General features: G+C 47.7%; 1 protein-coding gene and 4 non-coding genes across 5 annotated transcripts; all 5 read right to left on the bottom strand.

The window, feature by feature from the left end:
* Window positions 1-2,914: 2,914 nt before the first annotated feature.
* Window positions 2,915-9,990, bottom strand: RPL3 (ribosomal protein L3). Its single transcript, XM_045554873.1, has 10 exons — window positions 9,931-9,990; window positions 8,659-8,851; window positions 7,766-7,934; window positions 6,984-7,119; window positions 5,913-6,099; window positions 5,204-5,364; window positions 4,555-4,656; window positions 4,066-4,161; window positions 3,262-3,381; window positions 2,915-3,015 (listed from the first exon to the last, which is right to left on the bottom strand). Exons 1-10 carry the CDS (start codon window positions 9,931-9,933, stop codon window positions 2,971-2,973), a joined length of 1,212 nt encoding a protein of 403 aa, XP_045410829.1. The 5' UTR covers window positions 9,934-9,990; the 3' UTR covers window positions 2,915-2,970.
* Window positions 4,276-4,367, bottom strand: LOC123640936. The gene has a single exon (XR_006736164.1). It is a non-coding gene; the product is annotated as a small nucleolar RNA U83B (small nucleolar RNA).
* On the bottom strand, window positions 5,780-5,871 carry LOC123640935. The gene has a single exon (XR_006736162.1). It is a non-coding gene; the product is annotated as a small nucleolar RNA U83B (small nucleolar RNA).
* Window positions 7,120-7,173, bottom strand: LOC123640944. Its single transcript, XR_006736170.1, has one exon. It is a non-coding gene; the product is annotated as a small nucleolar RNA U82P (small nucleolar RNA).
* Window positions 9,373-9,436, bottom strand: LOC123640910. The gene has a single exon (XR_006736139.1). It is a non-coding gene; the product is annotated as a small nucleolar RNA SNORD43 (small nucleolar RNA).
* Window positions 9,991-26,382: the final 16,392 nt, after the last annotated feature.

Below are 26,382 nucleotides of genomic sequence, written 5' to 3'. Positions count from 1 at the left end.
ACATGCCAACAGGCACCTGGAGATGTGCCCTCAGTGACATGCACGGGCACGGGCAGAGACAGACCAGCCGTCCCACCCACCGCAGGCCCTTGGAAATGCCGGGGACCCCTGCAGGCCCCGCTCCAGGACACCCAGGCACATACACAAACACGGGCGAGGCCCAGAGACGCAGGGACCCACAGTAAGCACTTATTGAGCACCTACTATGAGCCGGGCTCTGTGCTAGTTAGGGGCAGGGGCTAGCAGGGAGCAAGGCAGGCACAGCCCACCTTCAGACCTCCTCCCTCAGTAGCTCCTCTGAGCCGAGCCTCCTTCCTACCCCAGGGCCTTTGTACCTGCTGCTGCCCTGCTTGGCTGTTCTCCCCAGAGAGCTTCGTGGGCCGGATCCTTGATGCCCTCGGGTCTTGCAGAAGCCTCCCTCCAACCCCCTCCCTCCCATCACTGTATCCCAGTGGCCTGTTTTATGTCCTCCCTGCAGTCAGCACTTCTCCAGTTTTGTTCCTCTGTGGTCTGTCCCCCCAGCTGGAATGAGGCTCCTGGAGAGAAGGGCCTTTGCATTCCCAACTGCTGCCCAGCACCTGCACCGCGCTGCTGTGTCCAGAGCAGGCGCTCAGGACTTCGGAGGCATGATGCTGACCCCACACCTGGGTGGCTGCCTCCCCATGATTGCCCACCCCAACAGCTCCAGCCGCTCCGTGCACCTGCTAGGAGCCGCTTCTCATTTGCCTTCACAACCACCGCATCTCCACTTCCTTCAAAGGACCATGTCCCTTCTGGGTTGGAGTCTGCCTCCAGGGTGGGCCCAGAAATCAGGCCAAGATTTGATGGAGGATGAGCCTGGAACTATGCTGGGATGCGCCCAAGGTCACCCCACTGACCACGGGCAGAGCAGAGACAAGGAAGCTGGGACGTGGGAGTGGCTAACGAGGGATCAGCCCCTGTGAAGCAAGCCTGCCCAATAAGGTAATTCTGTGCACTGATGACACACGTGGACAGGTGTGGGCGTGGTGCCTGCCTCCACTTGCAGCCTGCACGTGCACGTGGCCCTGGATGCCTGTGTGGACGCGTACACGTATGTGCCTTTGTGCCCAGAGCCCACATCCCCAGTCATCCTGGCCATGCCCACACCTGGGCAGAGCCCTGGACAGGTGCAGGGCCTTACCTGGGCTGGGCAGGTAATGGGGCTCCAGACCCAGACCCAGCCTAAGCGAGGGGTACAGGCTAAGAGGCCAAGGACAGCTCAAGGCCCGCTTCAGGACTTGACCTGGGGAAATTGATGAGGCTCCCAAAGGCACCACCCAGGGGACCACATGCCTGGCCCTGCCACCAAGTAAGGTACCTGACGGCCTTGGGCCTTGGGTCAGTAGGTCCTGACCCCCTCCACCTGTGCACTTGACTCTCAGGACTGTGTGGAACATCCAGAGATGCTGGTGAGCAAGGGGACTTGGGCCCTCCTACAGGGCTGGCCCAGCCAGGTGCTGTTCTCACCCCCTGGTGGCTCCAGTCTGAAGTGCAGCTCCAGCCGCCCAGGCCCGGCCACAGGAGCCAGGGGGAGGCGCTGTGCAAGAGGGCTCTGCAGGAGCCCAGAGTGGCCTTGGGGCCTCGCCCCCTGCCAAGTTCAGAAGGGGGTGGAGAAATGCCAAGCAGATACACGGGGGAGGTTCCTATTACACACCCCTCTAGCTCTTGATGATCTTCGGACATTTAAAAACCTCACCTTGCTCATGCCACCATGCTCACAGGGAAGCAGCTTGGGACAAGCCATCTCCCCAGTTGGCAATCTGGCATAGCACCATACACTGAGCCTGCAGTGTACCCTATACTGAGGATTGTCCCCAGCTATCACCACCCCATGCGGATGGGCAAGCTGAGACATGCGGGTGAACCCAGGTGACTCCTGATGTGCCAGTCACTGTGTAGGCAGGGGCAGTCAGCTATCCCAGCTGTGGGCTCTGCCCACACCTAGCTCAGCGGGCTTAGGCAGAACACAGCGCACAGCCACAGCAGCACAAGGTCAAGGGCAGCATCCAGAGGCAGACACCTACTAGGTCTGTGCGCAGGGCCCATAGAATAGCTTAAACAAAGCCCCCTGGGGTTTCCAAGGCCACCTGGCTTCAGGGTAGACCAGAGGGGCCAGATCAGAGGCATTCACCAACCCGCCTCTCACCAGGATATGGTGAGCCAGAGCACAGCAGGGCCTGCCACCCCCCCCCCAGCCAAGCATCCCCAGTGGGGAGTGGGGAGTGGGGACTGCCAGCCCAAGCCTCAGAAGGAAGACCCCAGCCCAGAATGGACACAGCCCCTTCAAGGGTATGGGCTACTACTAGGTTTCCAGCTGGCTGAGCCTGGGCAAGCTGCTGCGGGCCCACGTGCCCCCCTGCATGATAAAGCTGGGTGGACAAACGAAGCTAAAGCCTTTCTCCAAGGCAGCACTGCAGGTGCTGTGCAGGACTTCTGCATGGCATCGCCCTCGCCCAGACCGCGGCTATAAGTTACAAAAGAACCTAAATAAGCCTTTACGGGAAGCCACTCCTGCATGGATCATACAAGTTCAATTAACTTTTCTGTCATGCCACGCCAATCACCCCCCGCCAAAGGCGCCAGGGAACATCCAGTCCTCCTTGTCTTCCCCTCTCTACAGCTCTGGCATCACCCAAGCTGTGCAAACAGAACTGACTTCAGCGGCAGAGACTCAGCTGCCTCGCCCAGGTGACAAACATTTACACAAAGCCCCAGGCTGGCTTTCAGCAACTCAGGGGCAGACCCAGACTTAGCTTGTTACCTCCCTGCAGGCAGCTGGGAGGTCCAAGAGCAGACCAAGTGCAGCTAAGGAGAGGAGAGCAGCACAGGGCCCCTCGGGCTACCACCTGCCTCCCATCATGGCTGCTTCCCTGAACAAAGTCAGAGGCAGATATCACTGGAAAACAACTTTTATTGAGATCCCACCAGCTGTATAATCTGTTCCTGACATTAAGCTCCTTCTTCCTTGGCAATTCGGTCCTTCTTAAGTGGTCCCTGTGGGGAGAGATGCAGAGGGTGAGGTCAGAGGTAGACGAAGGCAGGTGGATGGCACAGATACCGACACTCTACACAGGACCAAGATTCTGGGTCAATAAGGCACAAAGTTCTTTCGTAGGACCCCAGAGGCAGCCTAGCTGCTTCCTTCTGCACCAACACCATACAGGGGTGCAGAGCACCCAAAGCACGCTGATGGGAGCCACCCCCAACCCAGTGTGAGGGAGGCAAGCAGGGGGTGCTCACCATGAACGCCTTCTTCTCCTCCATAGTCTGGAAGCGGCCGTGGCCAAACTTCGAGGTGGTGTCGATGAACTTAAGGTCAATTTTCTCCAGAGCCCGGCGTTTGGTCTGCACCAACAAGGACTGTGGGCCAAAGAGGGGCAGTTAATTACGATTATGAAGAGTGTCTTGGGGGGCCGGGCACGGTGGCTCAGGCCTGTAATCCTAGCCCTCTGGGAGGCCGAGGTGGGTGGATCGCTTGAGGTCAGGAATTCGAGACCAGCCTGAGCAAGAGTGAGACCCGTCTCTACCAAAAATAAAAAGAAATGATTTGGACAGCTAAAAATCTATATAGAAAAAATTAGCTGGGCATGGTGGCACATGCCTGTAGTCCCAGCTACTCGGGAGGCTGAGGCAGTAGGATCACTTAAGCCCAGGAGTTTGAGGTTGCTGTGAGCTAGGCTGATGCCACGGCACTCACTCTAGCCCGGGCAACAAAGCGAGACTCTGTCTCAAAAAAAAAAGTGTCTGAGAAGTCACAGAACTGAATCTCCTGAAGCCAAGAGCTCTCCATTCCCCTCAACCATTGCCATCTCCTGGCCCAACTCTGTCCCACCAGGCGGATGAGGACCGATGTGAACAAAGCAAACAGCCCCCCAAGGCTAGGCTGGGAATTTCCTCGTCCCGGGACTTCAAAGCTTGCGTTACAGCAGTGCTCACATCCACCCCTGAACTTTCCTGCACCAGAGTGTCCGTGGCCTTGTGACCCTCCCAGCCACGGGATCCCAGAGGGCCACCCTCAACCAACCAGGAAGGGCACGGCCTCACCTTGCGGAGGGTGAGCACTCGCTTCTTGGTTCCCACCACACAACCTTTCAGCATCACAAAGTCATTGGTCACTTCACCGTAGTGGACAAAACCACCCTGAAATAAAACAAGGCCATGGGGTCAGCACAGACCAAGCAAGACAGTGAATCATTCTATCTATAGAAATGACTCCTCCAAGTTCAGGTCACCCCAGCTGCCCCTGACCACAGGGCTGTTCTCAGAAGGAAGGCAACAGGAATGGTTCCGCAGTCTGACTCGGGCGCTGTGCCCAGCGCACATTCCAGGCCTCATCACCGAACAGCTGTGCCTACGACCCCACTTCTCACTAGCCACCCCATCCACGGCTCACATTACACCACGCCATTTACATGGCACACACACAGCTGGATGTTGTGCCAACAACACTAGCCCCCTCAACCCCACAAGAGGCCTGGGGTGGCTTCATGAGGCAGCACGAGGGGCAAATTCTCCAGACCCAGCCTCACTCACCAGAGGGTTGATGCTCTTGTCAGACAGGTCGTAATCGGTAGAGGCATTGTTCTTGATCAGTTTGCCATCCTTGATGAGGTAGCCCTGGCCGATCTTATAGATCTGAACAAGGAGAAATTTGTAAGCTGAAGTAACTTGGAAAGGTGAAAAGAGGGTAGGGCTAGTCCTCTTGTCAAGGCAGGTTGGAGGCAGGGTGAAAAGACAATTATTAAGGACAAAAAAAACCCACATGCCAGTGGGCTGGCCTGCAAAGCACTGTAGGAAACTAGCTGTGACCTCAGTCCTTCTGAGGGGGTAACCCAGACTCAGACCAAAAAGGCAGGGCCCGTGGTTTGTCAGGTCAATGAGCCCAAACTAAAGATCCTGCTGAACAAGGCAGCAGATGGATGGAAAACTCAAAAGCCTCCCTGGAGGCAGAACCAAAGAACAGCCTCTCACCCACGGCCACGCCAATGGCCAGCTCCACCAATACACCTTTAAGGGTGGCACTTTACAAATCACCCTGACACCCAAGAACCACAACAGACCCATGAGATATGGACAACTGAAGTCCATGATGCTCAGAAGCTATACAACCAACAAAGCCACGACAGGGACAGCAACCCCAAGGCCCAACCACTCTCCCAGGGAACCACCCTAAGAACCTCACCTTCTTGTTGATCTCTGTGCGGTGATGGTAGCCTTTCTGCCCAGCCCGTGCCACAGAGAAAGCCACTCGGGCAGGATGCCATGCCCCGATACAGGCAACCTTACGCAGCCCTCGGTGGGTCTTGCGGGGCAATTTCTTGGTATGCCAACGACTGGTAACCCCTGGAAAGGACACATGCCATCACTGCACCTCCAGGCCTGGCACTTACCCCACTTGCCCTTTCCTGCTGTGAATGCCCAACTTGAATTCCATAAATAATTACTACCCAGTGACTGGGTAATCTGAGGGATAGACGAGATTATTTAATCTGCACTACCCCCATCATCTCCTCTCGTATTTCCTGTCAAGTTGGACACCTGCCTAGATACACACGTAAATCCAGACTCCTAAATTCTAAATGCAGGCCTAAGGATAGGCCCTGGGGCTGTGACCCTGAACTGGTTTGTAAACACATGCCATTTTAAGCTATCTGGTATGTTCAAGTTCCCCCACTAGAAGCTCCCCTCTGCGTTTTGCAGTGGGTGTGCAGCAAGAGACAGCCCCTGCTGCCTCACCTCAGCCACGTCCGACCACGGGGCTGTTCTCAGAAGGAAGGCAACAGGAATGGTTCCGCAGTCTGACTCGGGCGCTGTGCCCAGCGCACATTCCAGGCCTCATCACTGAACAGCTGGGCTGAGACCACAGCAACCCGAGCTGCTACGAAGCTCACCTTTGTAGCCTTTGCCCTTGGTCACCCCGATGACGTCAATCATCTCATCCTGCCCAAACACTTGGTTCACAGGGACCTGCTGCTCCAGCCTCTCCCGGGCCCAGTCCAGTTTCTCGGCCACGGTGCCTCCGTTCACCTGGATCTCCATCAGGTGGGCCTTCTTCTGGCGTAGAGGAAGCAGGCGCATCTAGGAGGACAGACACAGCTTACCTCCAAGCTTCAAGTACTCCCTCCGGTGGCAGAGGCACTGAGGCTGGGGCTTGCGGTGTGACATCAAAGACATGACAATAGGAAGGCTTAACTCAAACAAGTTACTCTGAACCACACACAACAAAAAAGCACCTTTGTTTTTGCCAGTGCCAGCAAATCAACTTTGGATTCTGGTGCCTGAATCACAGTGGGGATGAGCCAACGGGGCCCACACCAAGACAGACAACAAGCAGATCCCAGCATTCTACCTCTACCCCAGCCATTTCCTGTAGGGGTAGTGCCAGCTTTCCTCTAGCTGCCTGTGCTTGCTCTGGCAACAACCTGCTTTCAGGGAGAACACAGAAGTTGAGAGCACAAGCTTGAAGGATTAAATGAGGAAACGCACTTACGCACAAAGCCTTCATTTAAAGGGTAGCCCAGCAATGCCCTCCAAGACACTCAATGACAGAAATGTACCAGTATCTGTGCTAATATACAGTGGTCCCTGGCCACATGGGGCTGTACTGAGAGCTCATGAAACAGCCAGAAGCACCATCGTCACCAGGCCAAAAAGGGGCTCAAACAGCTCACAGCAAGTCAGGTTTGAAGGAGAGCATCCAGCCCACATTTCACAACTACTTTCAGTCTGGCGTTTCAGTGTTTATCAGGAATCACCAGTTGGTTTAACCAGTTGAATATTCCCCAAATGGGGTATGGTTTCCCTTGCTAAGAGCCAGGAAGGACACAGTGCCCTCTGCTGGCAAGAGGCCTACTCCCAAATGTGAGAGTACTGGACCCTTATATTCAAAACCTCACATGGTCACCTCCAAAGAGAGAAGTGGCAAGCAGTTACCCCACCCTTGGCAGCATGGTGGTGCTTACCTGGGTGTGGGCAATGATGCGAATGACTTGGCAGTACTTCTTCATGCTGCTGAAGTCCTTCTCCAGCTGCTTCTTGCCATCCTCATCCTGCCATTTCTTGCAGTACTTGGTGAAGGCCTTCTTCTTAGATTTATGCCTTCAGGAGCAGAGCAGAGTTGGGGAGGGGCCGGGTGCAGGCCTTCATCACCCCTCAGGAGGGGTGAGCGGAAGGCACAATGGCACCGCGTGGGGATGGGGCTCATTGCCGGCTTCTAAGGAGCCTTTTCCACCGGCAAGCGGAGCCTAGATGGAGCTCATCGGGCAGAGCCGAGAGGAGCTGAGCAGAGGTCCACAAGGTTAATTTAAGTCGCAAATGTTCAAAACACACAAATTCTCACTCCAGGGGTGCTAGAAGGCAACTTTCTCTACCTTGGGGGAGGCAACATGCCCACAGTGGAGGTAATGGGAAATTCAGGCCGGGGCCTGGGGCCCTTGCCATCCTTTCTGGGGTTGAATTATCCTGCTCATCTTTCCCGGTTTCCAGGTGGACTCAGCAAACAAGGGAATTACTGGATCCTCAGCCAACACCCAGTCTGGACACAAAATTAAGGTGTTGGCTCCCAGCCCAGAAACCCAATGGCCGGTGGTCAAGGTCTGTCTCCAGATAAGTTTTATGCTCAAGAGGCAACTAAACCTGAGAAGTGAGCAGCTCCTCCCCTGCTACAGTAACTGAGGTATCCAGCACAAGGTGCTCCCGCTCCCCAGCCCCTAACCTAGGGACTGCAGGCCTGCTCCTCCCTTACCAGTTCTTGTAGAAGCGCCTTTTGCACTCATCGCTGATATGCTCAGCAAAGATGGTCTTAAAAGTCCGGAGGCCTCGAGGAGTTTCCACATAGCCCACCATGCCTACGACCACCATGGGTGGCGTCTCCACAATGGTCACAGCCTCCACAACTTCCTTCTTGTTCACCTCTGGGAGGGGAGAAAAAGCAGGTAGACTTCAGTGGGCTGACAGAAGACCCCAATTTAGGCCAGTTTGAGGGCAACCTGCTTCAGATGACAGGGAAACTTACAAAGTGAGGCCCACACCAGCAGTCTGAACCCCCAGGGCTGTCCTTACTACATACTTCTCACTCTCCCTGCATCCACACCTGTTAACAAAACCATGACCCTTGCTCTGTATAGCCAGTGCTTAAGAGAGAGAGAAAAAAAATCAAGACCTAGTCAGCCAAACACCAATCTGGCTTCAGTTCTCTTCCTTCTATCAAATCTCTAGAGGCTGACAAATTTGTTATTTATCTTAACAGTACAGAGTCCAACATATAACAGGGTGTAGTAATAAGCTCAATGACAAGTGCCACGTTCTTAGTGATTTTTTTCCAGTTTTAACTTCACCAAAACCCACATAAATGAGTATTATTCAAGCTTTTAAGTGACACTCACATGAATGCGGCACTTTCTACCCCAGCCTCTAATCACTCAAGCTAGCATACTTCTCTATGCTGTGGCTCCTGGAAAATTTACTCACATCATGCCCCTGGCTTCAAAATACTCCTCTGCCTAAAAAAAGCAGTGCCAGCCAGCTATAATCTGTCGATTAGTCCTAAAGATCAACATTCTCAATCAGAAGGATTCTGATAACCTACATTTCCCCGCCCTCAACTCCTATCCCAACTTGGATGCCGCCTGTACGTACTGGATCCTGGCCTATCGACTTCCCGCACGATGTGGGTCATGCCAGCCTTGTATCCCAGGAAGGCTGTGAGGTGGACAGGCTTGGACGGATCATCCTTGGGGAAGCTCTTCACCTTCCCACGATGCCTGCTGCTGCGCTTCCGAGGCAAGAAGCCCAAAGATCCATGTCTGGGAGCTGAGAACTTCCTATGAGACTGAGAAAAAGTGACCAGTATTAGCACCCCAAATCCTCCAGTTCAGTTCCCAGCTGCCTAGCTCTAAACAGTCTCAGCAATGCCGAATCTTAACAAGACATAAGCCCCGCAAAGCTAGTAGTAGGATTATATGCCAAGTTCACTTTTCCCAGAATCACACACATCCTGAAGACTGTGTTAAAACTCAACAAAATTTAAGCTGAACCTTTATTTCACCTCATCTCAATTTTTTAAAAAATTAGCCATTTATACTTTTCTCTAGCAGCAGATAAAAGCATACTAAACAATAGCATTAAAAACCGCGCAACTGTCATCACATCAAGGAAAGAAATTTAAAAAATAAAAAAAATTTTTTTAAAAAGCCGCATAGCAATTGGCTTTAACAATCATCTACAGTCTGACCACTACAGCACTTATGGATGGGGCAAACGGTTGGGTAGTAAGAAATTGTACTACAGACTCTTCCAGCTCCGGGACAGGAGCTAGGCTGATACACGTAGGCCGCTAGAACTCGACAGAACCAAATCAGAACATGACAATCAGCACGGCATCTCTGTCCGCCCGTCAATAAGTTCATCACCTGTGGTTTCTGCGAATTCCAGAAGCCTTTCGAGTTGCACCAACCGTCCCAGATTGCAGAAGGGATCCTCAACCCTCGTCCTAAGTCTTCCCTCCCTCAAGTTTTTTCAGCTCGCAATTTGGTTAAGAATAGTCCCCAGAGCTCCACCCAAGGTCCTTCCGGCCCCGCACACTGCTCATGGGATCTTATCTCGACTGAGGCTAAAATAAGTGAGGTTGTGACCCAGAAAAGACCCGTGAACTTAAAAGCGTCGGGCCTACATGCCTGCTCCCGCGCCAGGGCCTCTCCGGCCGACCTGCAGGCCCAGGGCCAATCCTCCACACGCCCTTCTCCGCAAGCCTCCCGAGTTTCCAGAAAAGAGACCTGACTGCGGCCCCCGCTGTGTCTCCTATACTCCTAGAGCAGACCTCTGCCACTGGCGAAACCGGGATGGCGGAGATGCGCCGCGGATTCAGCCACGCCAACGCCGCGGACGAGAAACAAGCTCCACAATACGTACCATCTTGACGCCAAATCACGCCGCTAGAGGCCGGCCGGCTCCCGCTGCACACTATATAAGACCAAGTCTGGCTCCACCCCTTCCGGCGTGCGAGCGCGCGCCCGCGGCGGACGCCGGGTCGGGGGTCACGCCCCGGGCGCGATTTCCGCGCACGCTCTTCCTCGCCTAGAGTTCGTCCGAGCTGAACGTCAGCGTCGGAGACACGAATTAGAGACTCTACGGCGCGTGGTTGGGTTCAAACTTAGTGAAAAGCCGCGGATGCGCTGGTTAAGTGTTTGGAGTGCAACAAATCTACGGCGTTCGGCAGCGGCCAAATTTAATAATGATGACGAAAAATGGCTGTGTCTCTGCTTTTTGTGTGACATGCCGTCACCTCTGGAATTGGAAAGACTGAAACCCCAGTTTCCTGGCTCTCGACCTGGTTTTTCCAACTTGCCTCTTGATTTCGGGCACCCCTCCCTCAAGCTGTTTCTCGGCCATTGCTCTCAGTATCCAGCTGCAGGGGCCCGCGCTTGATTCAGAGAGTCTCTGAGTTGCCAAGGTGCGTCCCAACTCTGCCAAACGGTCTCACGGCCCGGGGTTGTGAATTTTTTCTTTTTTAATTTCAGGGTTGCAGACAAGGGATTGATTATGACCTGCATTGTCCCCTTTTTACAGAGAACACTAAGCTTCTGGCTAGGATGTTACTTAACAAAAGCCATATAATTAATGAAGGACAGAGCTCAAGTCTATCTGACTCTAGGTTGGGTTTTTACGACACAGACTTGGGGTTCAATAACCCCCTCGTTGGACAAGGAGCTTTGGAGTCATGAGCAAAAAGAAATTCTTATTGAAAACCTGCCGTGTGCCACGTACAGCACCAGGCCGCAGGAATACAGAGGGGAAAAAGATGGCCACTCTCACAGACCAAATAAGACTAAAATTGCAACAGAGGTGGCTCAAGCCTGTAATCCTAGCACTCTGGGAAGCTGAGGTGGCAGGATCGCTTGAGTTCAGGAGTGCTTTGTCCAGAGGGTCAGTCAATAAGAGGTTATGGCATGAGCACAGCCCCAGGTCCCTGGGGTGGGAGCCAGGACATACATACCTTGGGTCATGAAGGCCCCCTGCCATGCTCTTCCATCACCAGCTGTCAGGGGATGCCCCGAAGAATGGGAGCTGGCTGGGCAGGGGTGTCTGGCAGCTCCTGCTCCTGCTCCTGTGTGGCTTTGTGGCCTGGCCTGCTGAATGGCCATGGGCCCCTGCTGGGGCCGCAGGCAGAGATGGCAAATATGGCCTCCCATTGCCTGTCGGTGTCCAGGCTGGGCCTCTGCATCCTGCGGTGCAGCAGCCTACTGGTAGATGGGGGCTCACCCTCATCCTGGCCCAGAGACTGTACATGGAGGTGCTGCTGCCTGTCCAATGAGCCTTGTGGCAGCCGCTGACCATTTCCTGGGTCTGGAGCCTACAGCTGTTAATTACCCTGATCCATGGAACCCGCTGCTGCCTCCTGCAGGTCCTGCAACACCTGTGGTGGGAGGCCAACCTGGCCCCTTTCTCCATGGCCCAGTGGGGTCACTGTAGCCTAGACAACTTTTGCCATGAGAACAGCCAGGCTTTGGAGCAGCTGCTGGGGGCTGTGCTGCAGCATGTAGCTGTGTCCCTGCTGGCCTGCTGCCTGGACAGCCTGTGAGTGGCCCAGGCCATTTGAGGCAGTGGACTGCAGCCACTAGAGTGGGCCAGGTTGTGCTGGGCAGCCTCTAAAGATCTGGATGCAGTCACCACCATCCTCCCAGCAACCACTCCTTTCAGCGGGCACTTCCCCGGACCTCTCCTGGCCACCCTGACTAGGTTCTTGCCAGCCTCCATCAGGCTGTGCCTAGTGGTTGAGGACAAGGATGCCAGCAAAGGAGGAGGCCATGGCTGTGGGGTCACCAACATACCCCTTAGCACCAGGTTCCAGACAAGTGACATGACCTTGAGGTCTTCATCCAAGCAGGCCCTCACACAGCAGGTCAAGGTGACCTGTGTTCTCATCATTCTTCTGTATATCTCTGCTACCATGTCTCTCTTGCAGATTTTAAAGTGCTCAACTGTGGGCTGGACCCCAGTATGTCCCCTGCCTAGCCTTGTCAGCGAGAGATTGACTGGTGACAGATCTGTCCATTTAGGCCCTTACTGGGCCAGGAGGCAAGGTGGGTGGTTCCCAGTGCAAATGGCACATGTACAGCAGGGGCTGAGCTCTGTCACTGCTGTGTCCTTGGGGAGCTTCCTTCACCCTTTGCAGGCTCAATTTCCTTTTCTATAGAATATAGATAATAGGACTCCAGGGAGAACAGATATATAAAAATGTGCCATTTGTAAACTGTCGAGTGCTCGTCCTTCTCTAATTGCCCTAAGAAAGAGTGCACAAGATATCCTTTGTATTAAAGCACATAAAAGAAGCCCTGAATAAATGGAGGGACATCACTGATTCATGGATGGCCTGACTTAATATCTTAAAAATGTCAATTGTCTCCATATAAATCTATGAAGTCATTAAGATTCCAATCAAAATCCCAAGGGACTGTAGGGAGGTGGGACTCATAAACCGATTCTAAAATGTATATGGAAAATCAAGGTCTTTGAAAAAGTAAGCTATTTTTAAAACACAGAACCAAGGTAGGGACTTGCTCTACCGGATAGTAAGGCATATTGCAAAATCACAGCAGTAAAAGCAATGTGGTAGTGGCAGAAAACACAAGCGGACAAATGGTCTAGAATGCAGAACCCACGGGCATGGCCTGCACATGGGAACCTGGAGCCTGAATGGGATGACATAACAAGTCAGCAGGAGAGCATGAGCTATTCAGCAGAGAAGGTTGGAGAACTTGGCTCACTACATGAAGAAAGAGATAAATCTGGATCCTATAAGGGTTTGACAGTGCTCCCTAAAAGATACATCCACCCAGAACCTGTGAATGGGGGTGGCCCTATATGGAAAAAGGTGTAATTAAGCTAAAGGTTTCACGATTAGATCATCCTGGATAGGACGGGCCCTAAATGCAATCATTATATGAAAAGTGAGGGCAGGAGAAATGGTACCATGTGAAGAGGGACACAGATTAGCAATGTGGCTACAAGCCAAGGAGCGCCAAGGGTTGCTGGAGCCACCAGACGCTGGGAGGGAGTCATGGAATGTGTTCTTCCTCAGAGCCTCCAGAAGGAATCAACCTTGCCCTCACCTAATTTTGGGGTTCTGGGCTCAAACAATCCTCCTGCCTCCGATTAGCAGACTTCCTTATCTTAACTTAGGCTTTCGTTCTTTCTGACTCCAAATTTTTAGACTAAGTTGTAAATCTCTCAACCAATTGCCAGCCAAAGAATCTGCAAATCCACCTATGACTTATAAGCCCCCACTTTGAGATGTCTCTCCTTTTTGGGCCAAATTAATGTATATCTTCCATGTATTGATTAATGATTTTCCCTGCAATTCCTATCTCCCTGAAACGTATAAAACCAAACTGTAATCCAACCACCTTGAGATCACTTCCTCAAGGCTTCTTTCTTCTTTTGTTTGTGTATCCCTTGGCCGAGATCACTCATGTTGCTCAGAATAATCCTCTTTAAATTATTTTACAGAGGTTTTTTTTCTATTAACAATTGATGGCACTCAGAGAAGACTCGGGACCCACCAAAGGAGTAGCCCCCTTGACATCACCCTGACTCCAAGTTTCTCCTTGGGTAGAGCTGGTAAGTCCTCCCGAGCCCTGGACTTCCCACTCTTGATTGATGGTCCTTGGTTTATTCTGAGCTATCTGTTCTTTTCCTAGGAACTTGTTTGGGATCCTAATTTTGATTTGGAGGTGCATTCTAAAGTGTCTTCCCCATTACCTTTTCCTCCCCCAAATTAATCTCAATTGGCTTGTCTGTGCATGTGCATGAGAAACCAAACTGTCCTTTTCATTGACACATGATAGACCGAACTTCTCAGTATCGAACCCTAAACTATAGTTCAGTTCCTCCTTTAAAAAACAAAAAAACAGTGGGAAACAAATTCTTGAAAAATGAGTAAAGACAGGGAGAACAACCCCTCCAGGCCCCCTCGTTGGTTTCATGGCACCTGCACTTGCACGTATTGGCATAAATGGAAAGGTTCAAAGGCATGCCAGGTTTAACTCAGCCAGCTGGTCACATATTATGGCCATTCTTGTGTGCACTTTTCAGTGATGGGAAAATTATATAAAGAAACGTTCATAACTCAAATGATCAACGTATAATTACAGAATTAAAATATAGAATTTTCTAAGCTCTCTATCTCTCTATTTTCTTTTCTGCCTACTTTGAATCTGCTGTCTCTTTCTATTGATGTTGAGATAAACTCATTGTTTATGGCATTACTAATTCAGAGCTGCTTGGAGATCTTGTTTTTCTATTACAGTTCAGTGAGTCCTAGCTAAAATGTAACCATTGAAAACTCATTTGAAACTGAAGAAAAAAGGGCAAAAGAGGTTTTCTAAAATCAAACTGTCATGGAAACTGCTTTACCCAAAATTTTGGTCCATGGCCTTCATTACATTACCTATTGGGGCAATTAAAATTTCGCCTTGTGAACAGGTTCCAGTCTTGTCAGGAATATAATTTAGATCCAACCATCTTTTGCAAACCAGTTTGTATTGATATCTCATGGCTACAGTTCTGAGGTAAAAACTGTTTCATCTTTCTGTGTGTATGTGTGTGTGTGAGTGAGTGTGTGTACGTGTATTATGCTATATGTTGTGTCTATATCGTACCAAACTGGCTTATAAATAAAGGAGTACTCATAGATTAAGTAAATAAACCCAAATGCTTTTCAAGTTCAAGTGACTTTAGTAATTTTTCATAAATAAGACTCATTTGATATTGTTCGTTCAATGAAAACTAAATCTTCTGATTACACACAAATGCATGCTTTTGGGGCTCAAACACCAATACCCCCAGATATATTGCTCTTTGCCACGCTGAGCTAAAGAAGAAACCTCAAGGCCTCTTTGATTTCCCCGCCTCTATTAACTCTCCCAAAGCCAGAATGAAGTTGTTCTCTAAATTATATTCTTTTATCTGCCTAAAGTCCAAACCCACCAAAAAGAACTTTCAAGAATTGTTTTTTCTTTCCCTCCCTACAAGACCAAGAATGTAACCACACCTGAACAGATTCTTGCACAGGATAATGTCTGTTTTTCATTCTCCCTAGTAATCCTTTATTGCCCCTCAACAGAATTTCTCTTCTCCCTCTCCCATAACCTGTTTTGCTAGGATGGTATACAAGCTGCAGAACACCACTGGGGGAGTGGTAATCATTCAGTGGTTCTAATAAAATTTGTATGCCTTTTCTCCAATTAATCTGCCTTTTGTGAGTTGATTTTTCAGGGAAACTTCAGTAGGTGAAGCTTTCCCTTGGCTCCTACAGTACATACTTAATTCATAACGTGTGTGCACATTTAAAGACCTATGTAAAGTATATGAGTTTAACGGGAACAAGGTAAAAACACAAAGGCCCAGGCCCTATCCTCCAACAAACCTGGGCTTCTGTGTTCTTTCTTAGCTGTCCTGGGGAGGCTGATACACACCAACATTTAAGAACCGCTGCTTTAGAGCCCATTATGGGGAGACGTCTGGTAGTGAGGGACAGGGTAGAAGGAAAAAAATAAAAGGAAACAAGAGAGTATGTTTCACCCAGTCTGAAAATTGTAGTGTGTTGTGAATTGAGGAAACCAATTAACTCAGCCGTTTGCACTTGAAGTGCACAAAGAATAATAATTATTGTTATTACCATGATGATATTTCTATAGAATGGAGTAGTTTGCAGGTTGTTAACCAGAATTAGATAAATCTATAAATAGTGACATGAAGAGATTTTCAAAACACATCATTAAGTAAAAAAGCAAGTCATGGAACTATGATCTATTTATTTAGAAATTAGAGACATGTCTGTTTGGGGAAAAAAAGGGTTTCCTTTTCTATACCAACTAAAAGAAAAAACTCTGTTTCCCCCCATCCCCACTACACCCACACTTCTGGCCACTTCTTAAACCAGACATGTATGGGTGGGGTGTTCTTCCTATACCAGGCAATTCTCCAATACTCTGCAGACACCAGCTGGATGTACACTACAATCCAACTCAATTCTGACACTATCTGCCTGGAATTAGCACAGACATCACAGGGTAAGGGCTCAGTCCCACAGAACCGTCGCCTACTTCTGATGCCAGTTGCAAGTCCAAGTTGTCACTTTTGCTCTGGTAAATCGAGTATAAATCAGAGGTTCCTCCAACCCCTCCTCAGGTTCAATCATTTGCTGGAATGGCTCACAAAAGTCAGAAAAACACTAACTTACATTTACTGGTTTATAAAGGATATTGTAAAGCATACAGATGAACAGCCAGAAGAAGAGGTGTGTAGAGCAAGGTCTAGAAGGGTGGAGGGTGCAGGAGCTCATGTACCCTTGGAGTTTGGGTGTGCCACCCTTCCAGCACATGGATGTGTTCCCTAACTAGAAAGTTCTCAGAACCTTATCCTTTTGGATTTTTACGGAGGCTTCTTTACATAGGCACCACTGATTAAGTCATTGGCCATTGATCAACTTAACCTTCAGCCCCTCTCCCCTCCGTGGAGGTTGAGGGCTGAGGCTGAAAGTTCCAACCCTCTAATCACATGGTTGGTTGCCCTGGCAACCTGTCCCCTTCTGAGGCTAACCAGGAGCCCCCAGCCCCAAGCCATCTCATTAGCATACAAAAAGACACCACTTCAGAGATTCCCAGAGCTTTAGGAGCTGTGTGCCAGGAAATATGACAAAGATATATGTTTCTTATTATTTTACAATGTCCATATACTAATAACATACAGTGAATAAATTCATAGCTGACTGAAAGGGGACTTGCCAAACTGGGGATGGCTGTGGGGAGTGCAGTGGGTAGGCATGAAGGCAGCTCTCCCAGATGGTTCTGTACATCCTGCTATATTCCTCACAGCCACAGTGCACTGGTGCGAGACCGAGACCGGAATGTGCCTCCCTGAAAACGTGAAGCATTGCTGGGCTAAAGGCAAATGAGGAGCAGCAGCTATAGAGAAGCTCTCTGCTCTGCCCCTGTTTGCCTGAAAGCGTACCTTTGTAAAGGTGCCCCTTTCCCCTCTCTACGGGAAGGACAGAAGTTAATCACTGGGGACAGCTGAACACCCTTCTCAGCTGGAGATGCCACCAGAGGAATCTGCTAACAAACTTTTTCTCCATTAGTCTTCCCATAATCGTTTTCTCACTGTTTCCCACCTGTGGAAAGTCGGATTGCTTTCCTTTGTCTTGTCACTTCTCCAAAATCAGTTGTTCTTTGTTAAATGCACTATAAGTCAGACCCCTGAACCACAGCCTTGAGTTCCTTGTCACTGAGGCTGCTCCCACGTGATGTGCACTGCATGCTAATAAACTGGTTTTTCTCTTGTTAATCTGTCTTTTGTTACAGAAGTCTGTCCCTGCTATGAACTTATGAGGGTTGTGGAAAAATTGTATTTTTCCCCTTCATATTCATTGTTAATTACTTGTGAAATTTTTAAAAATAAAAATAAAAGTGAACTTCAGAAAAGAAACAAAACAAAGGGGTCATCTGGGCTTTTTCAAAATATAGATACTACCTGGAGCCTGCTGAGTGGGAAGCAGGAAACACAGGCATGTTGTAAAGGATCCCTGGGGAATTCTGATGGGCACGCTCAGTTAAGCACCACTCAGCTTGGGGGAGTTTGGGCAAATCATTTCAACTTAAAATCCAATGTAACTGTGCACCAAAATGCTCTTCTGTGACTTTAAGAACTCATATTGGGAGCCTTTGAGCAAGCCCCTTCCCTGGGGCTGAGTCCCTTCTTCTGGAAAATGAAGGGGTTGGACTAGAATCTCTTTAATGGATGGTCTGAGGTTCTTTCTACTTACTACTTACCTTTTAGAATTCTAGATGGACCATGTTTCTAATCCAACCAACCAAAGCCTACTACTATTTCATATCTTGTTGCTATGGTCTGAATGTTTGTGTTTCTCCAAAATTCATATGTTGAAACATAATCACCATTTTGATAGTATGATGAAGTAGGCCCTTTGGGGAGGTCTGGCTAGTTTACCCAAGCTGGTCTCAAACTCCTGTTCTCCAGCGATCCTCCCACCTCAGCCTCCGAGGGGCTGGGATTATAGGTGTGAGCCACTGCACAGGCTAGCTTTATAATAAACTTTTAGATCTACTGTATCTGTTTAAGAGGGCAAATCTGTTAGCTTACTCATCTTTCTCAAAATTGTATTAGCAGCTCATGGCCTTTTGTTTTTCCATAAGAGTTTGAGAATTAGCTTATCAAGTTCCACTAAAAGCCTTGTTGATATTTGGATTTGAATTGCATTGTCTGTATAGATCAATGGAAGAACTGAGATCTTCACAATATTGAATCTTAACATTGGTTATCTTGGAATCTCTCTCCATTTATTCAGGTCTTTCTTGCCCTTCAGTTAGAATTTTTCTTTCTAAAGATCTTTATTTTCCCTTTCCTTTTAAAATTCATTCCTAGTTTTTTAAAATGTATTATAAATAGTTGCTTTTTAAAATTTACATTTCTAACAATTAGCTGTGGGAATATAAAAATACAATTGCTTTTGGTATTTTGATATAGTATTCCTATCAGCAAATTTAGTGAACTCTTATCAATTCTAATAATTTGCCTGCACATTCTACAGAGTTTTCTATGTAGAGCCATCATATCATCTGAAAATAATAAATATTTATTTTTTCCTTTCTAATTCTCTCATACTTCATATATCTTTTATTCTTATCTTACTGTGTTGGCTGGGACCTCCAAAACAATGTTAAATGTAGTGATAGGAGCCAGGCTTGGTGGCTCACCCCTGTAATTCTAGCAACTGGAGAGGTTGGGAGGGAGGATCTCTTGAGGCCAGGAGTTTGAGATGAGCCTGGGCAACATGGTGAGACACCCCACCATCTATAAAAATATTTTTAAAAAATTAGCCAGTTGTGGTGGCGCACACCTGTAGTCCCAGCTACTTGGGAGACTAAGGCAGAAGGATTGGTTGAGCTTGAGCCAGGAGTTCAAGGCTGTAGTGAGCTATGATCACCCCACTGCACTCCAGCCTGGGTGACAGAGCGAGAGCTCATCTCTAAAAATAAATAAACATAGTGATAGCTGGCATCCTTGTTTTTTTCTCTGAGTTTTAAAAGGAATGCTTTTAATGTTTCCATTAAGTATATTCATTTTGTAGGGGTTTTGCAGATAATCTTTATTAAGTTAAGGCTATTTTTTCTATTTTTAGTTTAGTAAGAGCTTCTACATCGAATGAGAACTGATTTTATTGAATAGTTTTACTGTATCTATTCAGATGATCATGTAGTTTTTCTCTTTTTATCTATTAATATGTAAGATTACATGTGTAGATTTCCTGATAATGAGTTGCATTCCTAAGATATACCCAACTCGTTCATGATATATTGTCTTTTTATACATTTCAAGATTGTTTGCTAATATTTTCTCAGCACCATTTACACTGAAATTCATGAATGAGATTGGCCTGAACTTTTTTGTCTTATACTATCTTTGTCTGATTTTGATGTCAAGGTCATAGAATAGAATAAGTATTCCCATTTTTTTACTCTGAAAGAATTTGTGTTGCTACTCAGGAGGCTGAGGCAGGAGGATCACTGGAGCCTAGGAGTTCCAGGCTGTAGCACACTGTGATCTTACCTGTGAGTAGCCACTGCACGCCAGCCTGGGCAACATAGTGAGACTTTGTCTCTAATAAAAAGAAAGAATTTGTGTAAAAATGGAATTATCTCCTTTTTGAGTGGTTGGTAAATCATCTGGGCCTTGTATTTTATTTGTGGCTAGTGTTAAATAAAATTTATGGGAGAGCCATTGTTTTGTATTGTGCTCCTGCCCCAGGCCCTAATAGACCAGAGCAAACCAAAATAGAGTCACTCATGCTAGATGCCATGGAATCAAACTACACTTAGAAATGGGCCCATTTTCCAAAAAAAAAACAGGAGATTCACAGCAACCAATCAGAAGGGGCCCAGTTCACTTGAGCCAACAAGGGACAAAAAAGTCCCTTCTGCTTTATGCCTATAAGGAAAGTAACTTTGAACCAACCAGTTTGCTTTTTGTTCCTTGTTTCTGCTTTCTTTAGCCATTTTCTGCTTATAAAGTCAACTTCTGCTCAGCTCATTGGAGTGCCTTTTTATTTCATAGACGGGATGCTCCCCGATTCATGAATTGCTAATAAAAGCCAATTAGATCATTAAATTAAATTTGTTGATATTTTGGTTTTTGACACTAGATTTTAACCACTGTTTTAGCTACTATAAGGGTTATAGAACTATGTAGCTTTTCGATGTCTTTTTGAATCAGTTTTGATAAGTTTTATTTTTCTATAAATATATAGGAAATTGTCCATTTTTGCCTATTTTTATATGGGTCTGAATCAATTCTCCACCTTGATGGGGCCACACTTTCTCCTGTGTTCTCCTGTTGTCTCTCAGGGGTATTAAAATTTCAGGGCACCAGAGAGCAACAGTTGCATTAGGGAAGCTCTAACTTCAGGGCTTACTCATTTCTCTGGGTTCACGCCTGCCTTCTTTTTGTCCTTTTTCTTGTCCATTCATTTTTTTCTCCTAGCATTTAAATAAAGTGTTTGACTATCTAGACTTCCATATGGCTGGTCTTGTTTTTTTGGCCTTTTTTCCTTAATAGGGACTTTTTTTGGAGAATTTTAAACATACTTAGTCTTCATCTTTCTGTAAATTCATCTGCAGTAACTCATTTTCTGATTGTGACTAGTGAATTTGTTGCCTTTCAATTTCAGCAAGGCTTTTGGAATTTTGGTTTGCAGCCTCACTTGGAATGTGAGGGTTTCACTTCCCGTTTTCCCCTCCTTTGTCTCCCCCTGTGTGCTCACCCTCCCTGTCCAGAGGAGCTGCTGCTGCTCCTATCAGAAGCAGATGTCCAGGGCTCCTTCCCACAACACGCTGGGGACACTCACTGCCCTATTGCAGATCTAAAGGGAGGCTTGCTTCAGCATTTGGGGGGCAGGCTGAATCTTTGTCCTTCCCTCCCTGATCCAACTACTTTGTGTAAGTCAGAGTCCCAGGCAAGGACCCCCCTGCCTACCAACAATTTTTTTTTTTGCCTCCTTTCCCAATAGTAGAGTGCCACCGCTGTTGCTGGCTTCAGGCAGGAGGCTCACTCAAGTTCTGTCTCTTGTGGAACATTTTAGTCTCTGTTACCCTACCAAATATGAAGCTTTGGTGGCTATTTGGACCCAGAGCCCAAGTGCCTATGGCTTCAGCTATCTCCCTGCTTGCAACTGCACAGAGTTGATTATTTCTGAGTGTGACTTGGTCTGTTTCATTTTCCCTCCTTATATTTTATTGCTCTGTGTATGGTGCAGAGATTTCTGTTGACTTACTATGGTTGTTATGTATTGCTGTATAACCAATTACTTCAACACTTAGTGACTCAAAACAATAGACATGTCATTATATGTCACGATATGCTTCAGGAATTTGGGCAGGGCTCAGCTGAGCAATTCTTCTTTTCCACTTGGTGATACTCAACTGGCTAAATGGGTTAGTCTGGAGGGCTCAAGACATTGGTGGTGATAACTAGAAGGCTGGGCTCCCCTAGGACTCCTGACCAGAGTATTTACATGAGGTCTCAGTGGCCTCAAGACTTCTTTCATGACAGCTCAGGGCTGAGAGTGTTCCAAGAGGTGGAAATTGAAAGCTGATATTTTCCTAAGGCCTGGGCCAGGAAAACGGCCCAATGTTATTCAATTGATCAAACAATCACAAGCCAGCCCATATCCAAAGGGAAGAAAAATGGACCCCTCTTCTCTGTGAGAGGAGTTTTGAGGAACTTGCAGCCATATTTCACCTGCCACTCTTGCTTATTTTTTGCTGTGGACCATGAGATCCTTTAGGGCAGAGACCATGTGCTGTGTTGGATCCTGAGGGTCTTCAATGACCTGGCACTCAGTGCTGTTACATATACCTTGAGCAGATGACTAGATAAATGTGTGATACACAGGCTTGGAGCTAGCGAGATCTGTATGCACCTTCTTCATCACTTCTTTGAGAAAGGAATGGGATTGCTAGATCAATGGCACATTCTTCAGTCAACTGAAATACACTGCCAGACGGTTCTCCATATAGGCATCTGTGGCAAATTTTTAAGATTATAATTATTCTGTGGTTCATCCACTCAAATACAGAGACTGCATCTCCCCTCTACCCATGCAACTCCAACTCCAGACACTCACAGAAAATGGAGCTAGCACCTTCCATGCCAAGTTGGCCTCAAGGGGGCAGGAGAGAAGGAGCAAAGAGCGGTTGCAGCTCAGCCTGGGCTGGGAACTTGAACTACGGAGCAGAACAGGGCATGATTCAGGCAGCTCTGGGTTTGCAGAAGCCTATCCTACAAATATCAGCCTGACTTCCTCGTTTGGCCTTGCTGCTAACATGGAACACATGAATCCAGACAGTAGGGGAGGATCTTTCTGCAACTTGCAATGATAGGTAGGAAGTAGAGGCAAGCCTGGGTACCTACCCACTATTCATAGTTCTGGGTTTCTAAGAAAATGCCTACATACCTTGTTGTATTGTTAAAGAAAAAATTAATCGGTGATACTTGTTAAAGCAAAGTAAGGAAGACTTTACTCAGGACCACTGAGATATGTATAGGAACCACTGCAACAGAGTCTTGCAGTAGGGGAGAGTGATTGGGCTTAACTCCAAATCCTGCATGGGCAAGTGGAATTTTATAGCCAAGGAGCAGTGTGGGCTGTGGGGGTCAGTGAATGGAGAATCACTGAGAAGAAACATCAGAGGGAAGGGGGAATCTGGCTAACAGGATTCTTGCTGCAGACAAGCCACAGTGACCAGACATCAGCTGGCTGGTGGTGGAGGCTGTGGAAACCTGATCAGATATTGCTGGTGATCAGGAGTGGAGGATAGAGGGTTCTTGCTAAATTGACTTAGGAAGGTTCTTTGCTAAAACTGGATTTTACAGGGAAGTGCACAGATGGGCCTAGCGGAAGATTCAGAAGCCTGGCTAAAGTTTGGCCAAAGAATCTTTGTCAGTACATACCTACCTTGAAAACCAACTGTGATGCTGAGGCTAGTAAACATTTACTGACTTCATTCTTTCTGTCAGGCACCAATCTAAGCACATTTTTGTGTGTCCTCTCATTTAAACCTGACAATCCTCGGAGATGGGTACTATGCTTATTTTCATTTTTCAGATGAGGAAACAGGCTTAGAGAGGTGAAGCCATTTGCCCAAAGTCACACAGTGAGTGTGTGGGGAGCCAGGACTTCCACCCATCCCCCTAAAATATCTGAATCTGAAACTAAGGCTCCCAAACACCATCCTTTCTGAGATTTATTTATTTATTTATTAGAGACAGGGTCTCACTCTGTCCCCCAGGCTGGAGTGCAGTGGCCAGATCACAGCTCACTGCAGCCTCGAACTGCTGGGCTCAACCAATCCTCCCACCTCAGCCTCTCGAGTAGCTGAGACTACAGGATCTTGCCACTACACCCAGCTAATTTCTTAAATTTTTTGTAGAGACGGGGTCTCACTATATTGCCCAGGCTGCATTCTGAGATTTAATTCATTAGTATGATCAAATCTTAGTGGCAGAGGTTTAGGGACACTCTAAATTCTTCATCTCTAGGCTTACACCTATAATCCTAGCACTCCAGGAGACTGAGGCAGGAGGATCACTTGAGGTCAGGAGTTCAAGATTAGCCTGAGCAAAAGTGAGACTCTGACTCCACAAAAAAATAGGAAAATTAGCCAGGTGTGGTGGTGTGCACCTGTAGTCCCAGCTTCTTGGGAGGCTGAGGCAGGAGGATCACTTAAACCCAGGAGTTTGAGGTTGCAGTGAGCTATGATGATGCCACTGCACTCTAGCCTGGGCAACAGAGCGAGACTGTTTCGTTTTGTCTCAAAAAAACCAAAATTAAGGCATCATTTACATACAGTGAAAATTACCCTTTTTATGGTCAGTTCTGCAAGTTTTGACATTTTTTATTTTATTAATAAAATAATTAATAAACAATTTTATTAATTGTGTAACCATCACCATAAAGAAAATATAGAATGAGTCTACCATGCCCCCAAATTTCCCCATGCCCCTTAGTAGCAAATCTCCTTTTATGCCCCCCGAACCCCTGATCTTTTTTCTGTCCTTATAGTTTTGCCTATGCAAAAATGTCACATAAAGGGAATTATGCAGTCTCTAGACTTTTGAGTCTGGCTTCTTTCACTTAGCATAACACATTTGAGGTTCACCCATGTTGCTGAGTGTATCAACAGTTCATTGCTTTTTATTCCTGAGTAGTGTTCCATTGTATGCACTGCAGTTTGTTTATACTTTCCCCAGTTGAGGGACATTTGGGTTGTTTCCAGGTTTTAGTTATTACAAATAAAACTGCTATAAGTATTTCTGTACAGATTTTGGTGTGAACAGAATTTTTCATTTTTCCACGGTAAATACACAGGAGGGTCATATGATAAATAGTTTACCTTATAAGAAACTGCTAAACTGTTTTCCTAGGTGACTATATCATTTTGTATTTTCACCAGTAATGATAAGAGCTCCAGTTGCTGTGTATCCTCATTAACATTTGGTATTATCAATTTAAAAAATGTTTAGGCATTTTGGTTGGGTATGGTGGTACACACCTGTGTTCCCAGCTATTCAGGAGCCTGAAACAAATTTTTTTTTTAGTCATTTTAATAGACATGTGGAAGTATCTCATTTTGGTTTTAATTTGTATTTTCCTAATGACTAATGTTGTTGAGCATCTTTTTATGTGCTTAGTTGCCATTTGTATATCTTCTTTGGTGAGATGTGTATCTGTTCATATCCGTTGCCCATTTTTAAAAAAATGGGTTGTTTTCTTATAATTGAGTTTTTGTTTTTGTTTTGAGGCAGCTTCTATTATTGAGTTTTAACAATTCTTTATATAATTGAGGCAGCTTCTATTACTGAGTTTTGACAAGTCTTCATATTAATAATTGGGATGCAAGTCTTTTATCAGATATATGCTTTGCAAATATTTTCTCCCAAACTGTGGTTTGTCTTTTCATTCATTCTTTTAACAGTGTTTTTCAAAGAGCAGAATTTCTTAATTTTGATAAAGTCCAGTTTATCAGTTGTTTCTTTTAGGGATCATGCTCTCGGTATATCTAAGAACTCTTTGCCTAACCTAAAGTCAAAAAGATGTTCTCTATGTTTTCTTCTAGAAATGTTATGTAACTATAGTATTAATAGCTACCTCATAAATTTGCTGGACTAAATACAGTAATGTATGTAAAGCCCCCCACCCGGGGCCTGGTAGCAGGTAAATGCTCCGTACACTGAGCTGAGATGGACACTCGCTTACATGATGTTTTCAAGAGATCCCCTCCGGCCCACCACACTTTCCTCTGCGCAGATCTGGTGTCCTGTCATCACAGAATGACAGGATACCAGGGAGGCAAAAGCCTCTGCAGATGTCCTTGTTCAACCTGCTCCTGGAACCAACCAAGTAAACCCAAGGCATAGAGAGAGGCCGTGAGGACTACAGATCCGCCTCGGAGCCAGCCCTGGAAGGTGGCTCTTGCCCCCGCAGCGAGCGCTCCTCCATTCAGCCTCAAGTCTCCACTGTGCAGCCGAATACCTGGAGCTCTAGCCCAAGCTGTGATAGGGTGATGGAGACTGGGGTCCATTTATTGAGCACCTACTGTGTGTTCACGCCTTTGGATATTTACTGAGCACCTACTTGTGTGTTCAACAGTGAATAAGATAGACAAACTTACAAAGGAGACGATGAACAAGTAATTACATAGTTAATTACTAGAGTAAGGAAAGGGGCCATTGCAGGGTGGGAGGTCGGGGAGAGGAAGTCGCACAAGGAATTTACTGCCCTTCTTCAGCCTCCGCCGCGGCGCCAGGGCCCTCCAGGCTGCGGGGGAGGGGTGCGCAGCCCCAGGGACGCCCATGACGTCACCGTAAGAGCCAGGTGCAAAGGTGGTCCTGGGAGACGGGGGTTGCTTAGGAGGCCCGGAGAGAGGGTTGTTCACTCATGGTTCACGCATTCGTTCGAGAAGCTCTCGTGCGGCACCTACTGTGTGCCAAGCACCCTCTGAGGAGGACGAACGCGGCTCCTGCCGTCTCACTGTGTTTGGGGCCGACAGAGCGACAGGAAACAGGCAGGCAGATAAATAACGAAGACGGTTTCGGCCAGAGCCGACGCTCGAAGGGGCTGTGGCGCGGGGCAGGGAGGGCGGCCGCCGGGAGCTGGGGACACGTCCCGCACTTGCAGCGCACACACCCCCTCCGCCTTCACTGTGCAAAGAGGTCACCGCGTTAGCGACAAGCGCGCCCTCCACCCGGGGCCGCAGCACGCGCGTCCCCGCGAACGAGGGCGCGCTC

This window comes from Lemur catta, chromosome 6 (assembly GCF_020740605.2).
Source record: "Lemur catta isolate mLemCat1 chromosome 6, mLemCat1.pri, whole genome shotgun sequence".
NCBI classification, from domain to species: Eukaryota; Metazoa; Chordata; class Mammalia; order Primates; family Lemuridae; genus Lemur; species Lemur catta.
Note: the sequence above shows the minus strand (reverse complement) of the source record. Positions and strands in the feature narration are given on the sequence as shown.

Bases quoted from the DNA above. Each gene is read 5' to 3' on its own strand.
- RPL3 (XM_045554873.1), bottom strand. The intron at 7,120-7,765 runs GTAAGGGAGGAG...CTGCTCCTGAAG, and splicing joins AGGCGCTTCTACAAGAACTG to GCATAAATCTAAGAAGAAGG. The intron at 4,162-4,554 runs GTGAGTGAGGCT...GTTTTATTTCAG, and splicing joins ACAAGAGCATCAACCCTCTG to GGTGGTTTTGTCCACTACGG.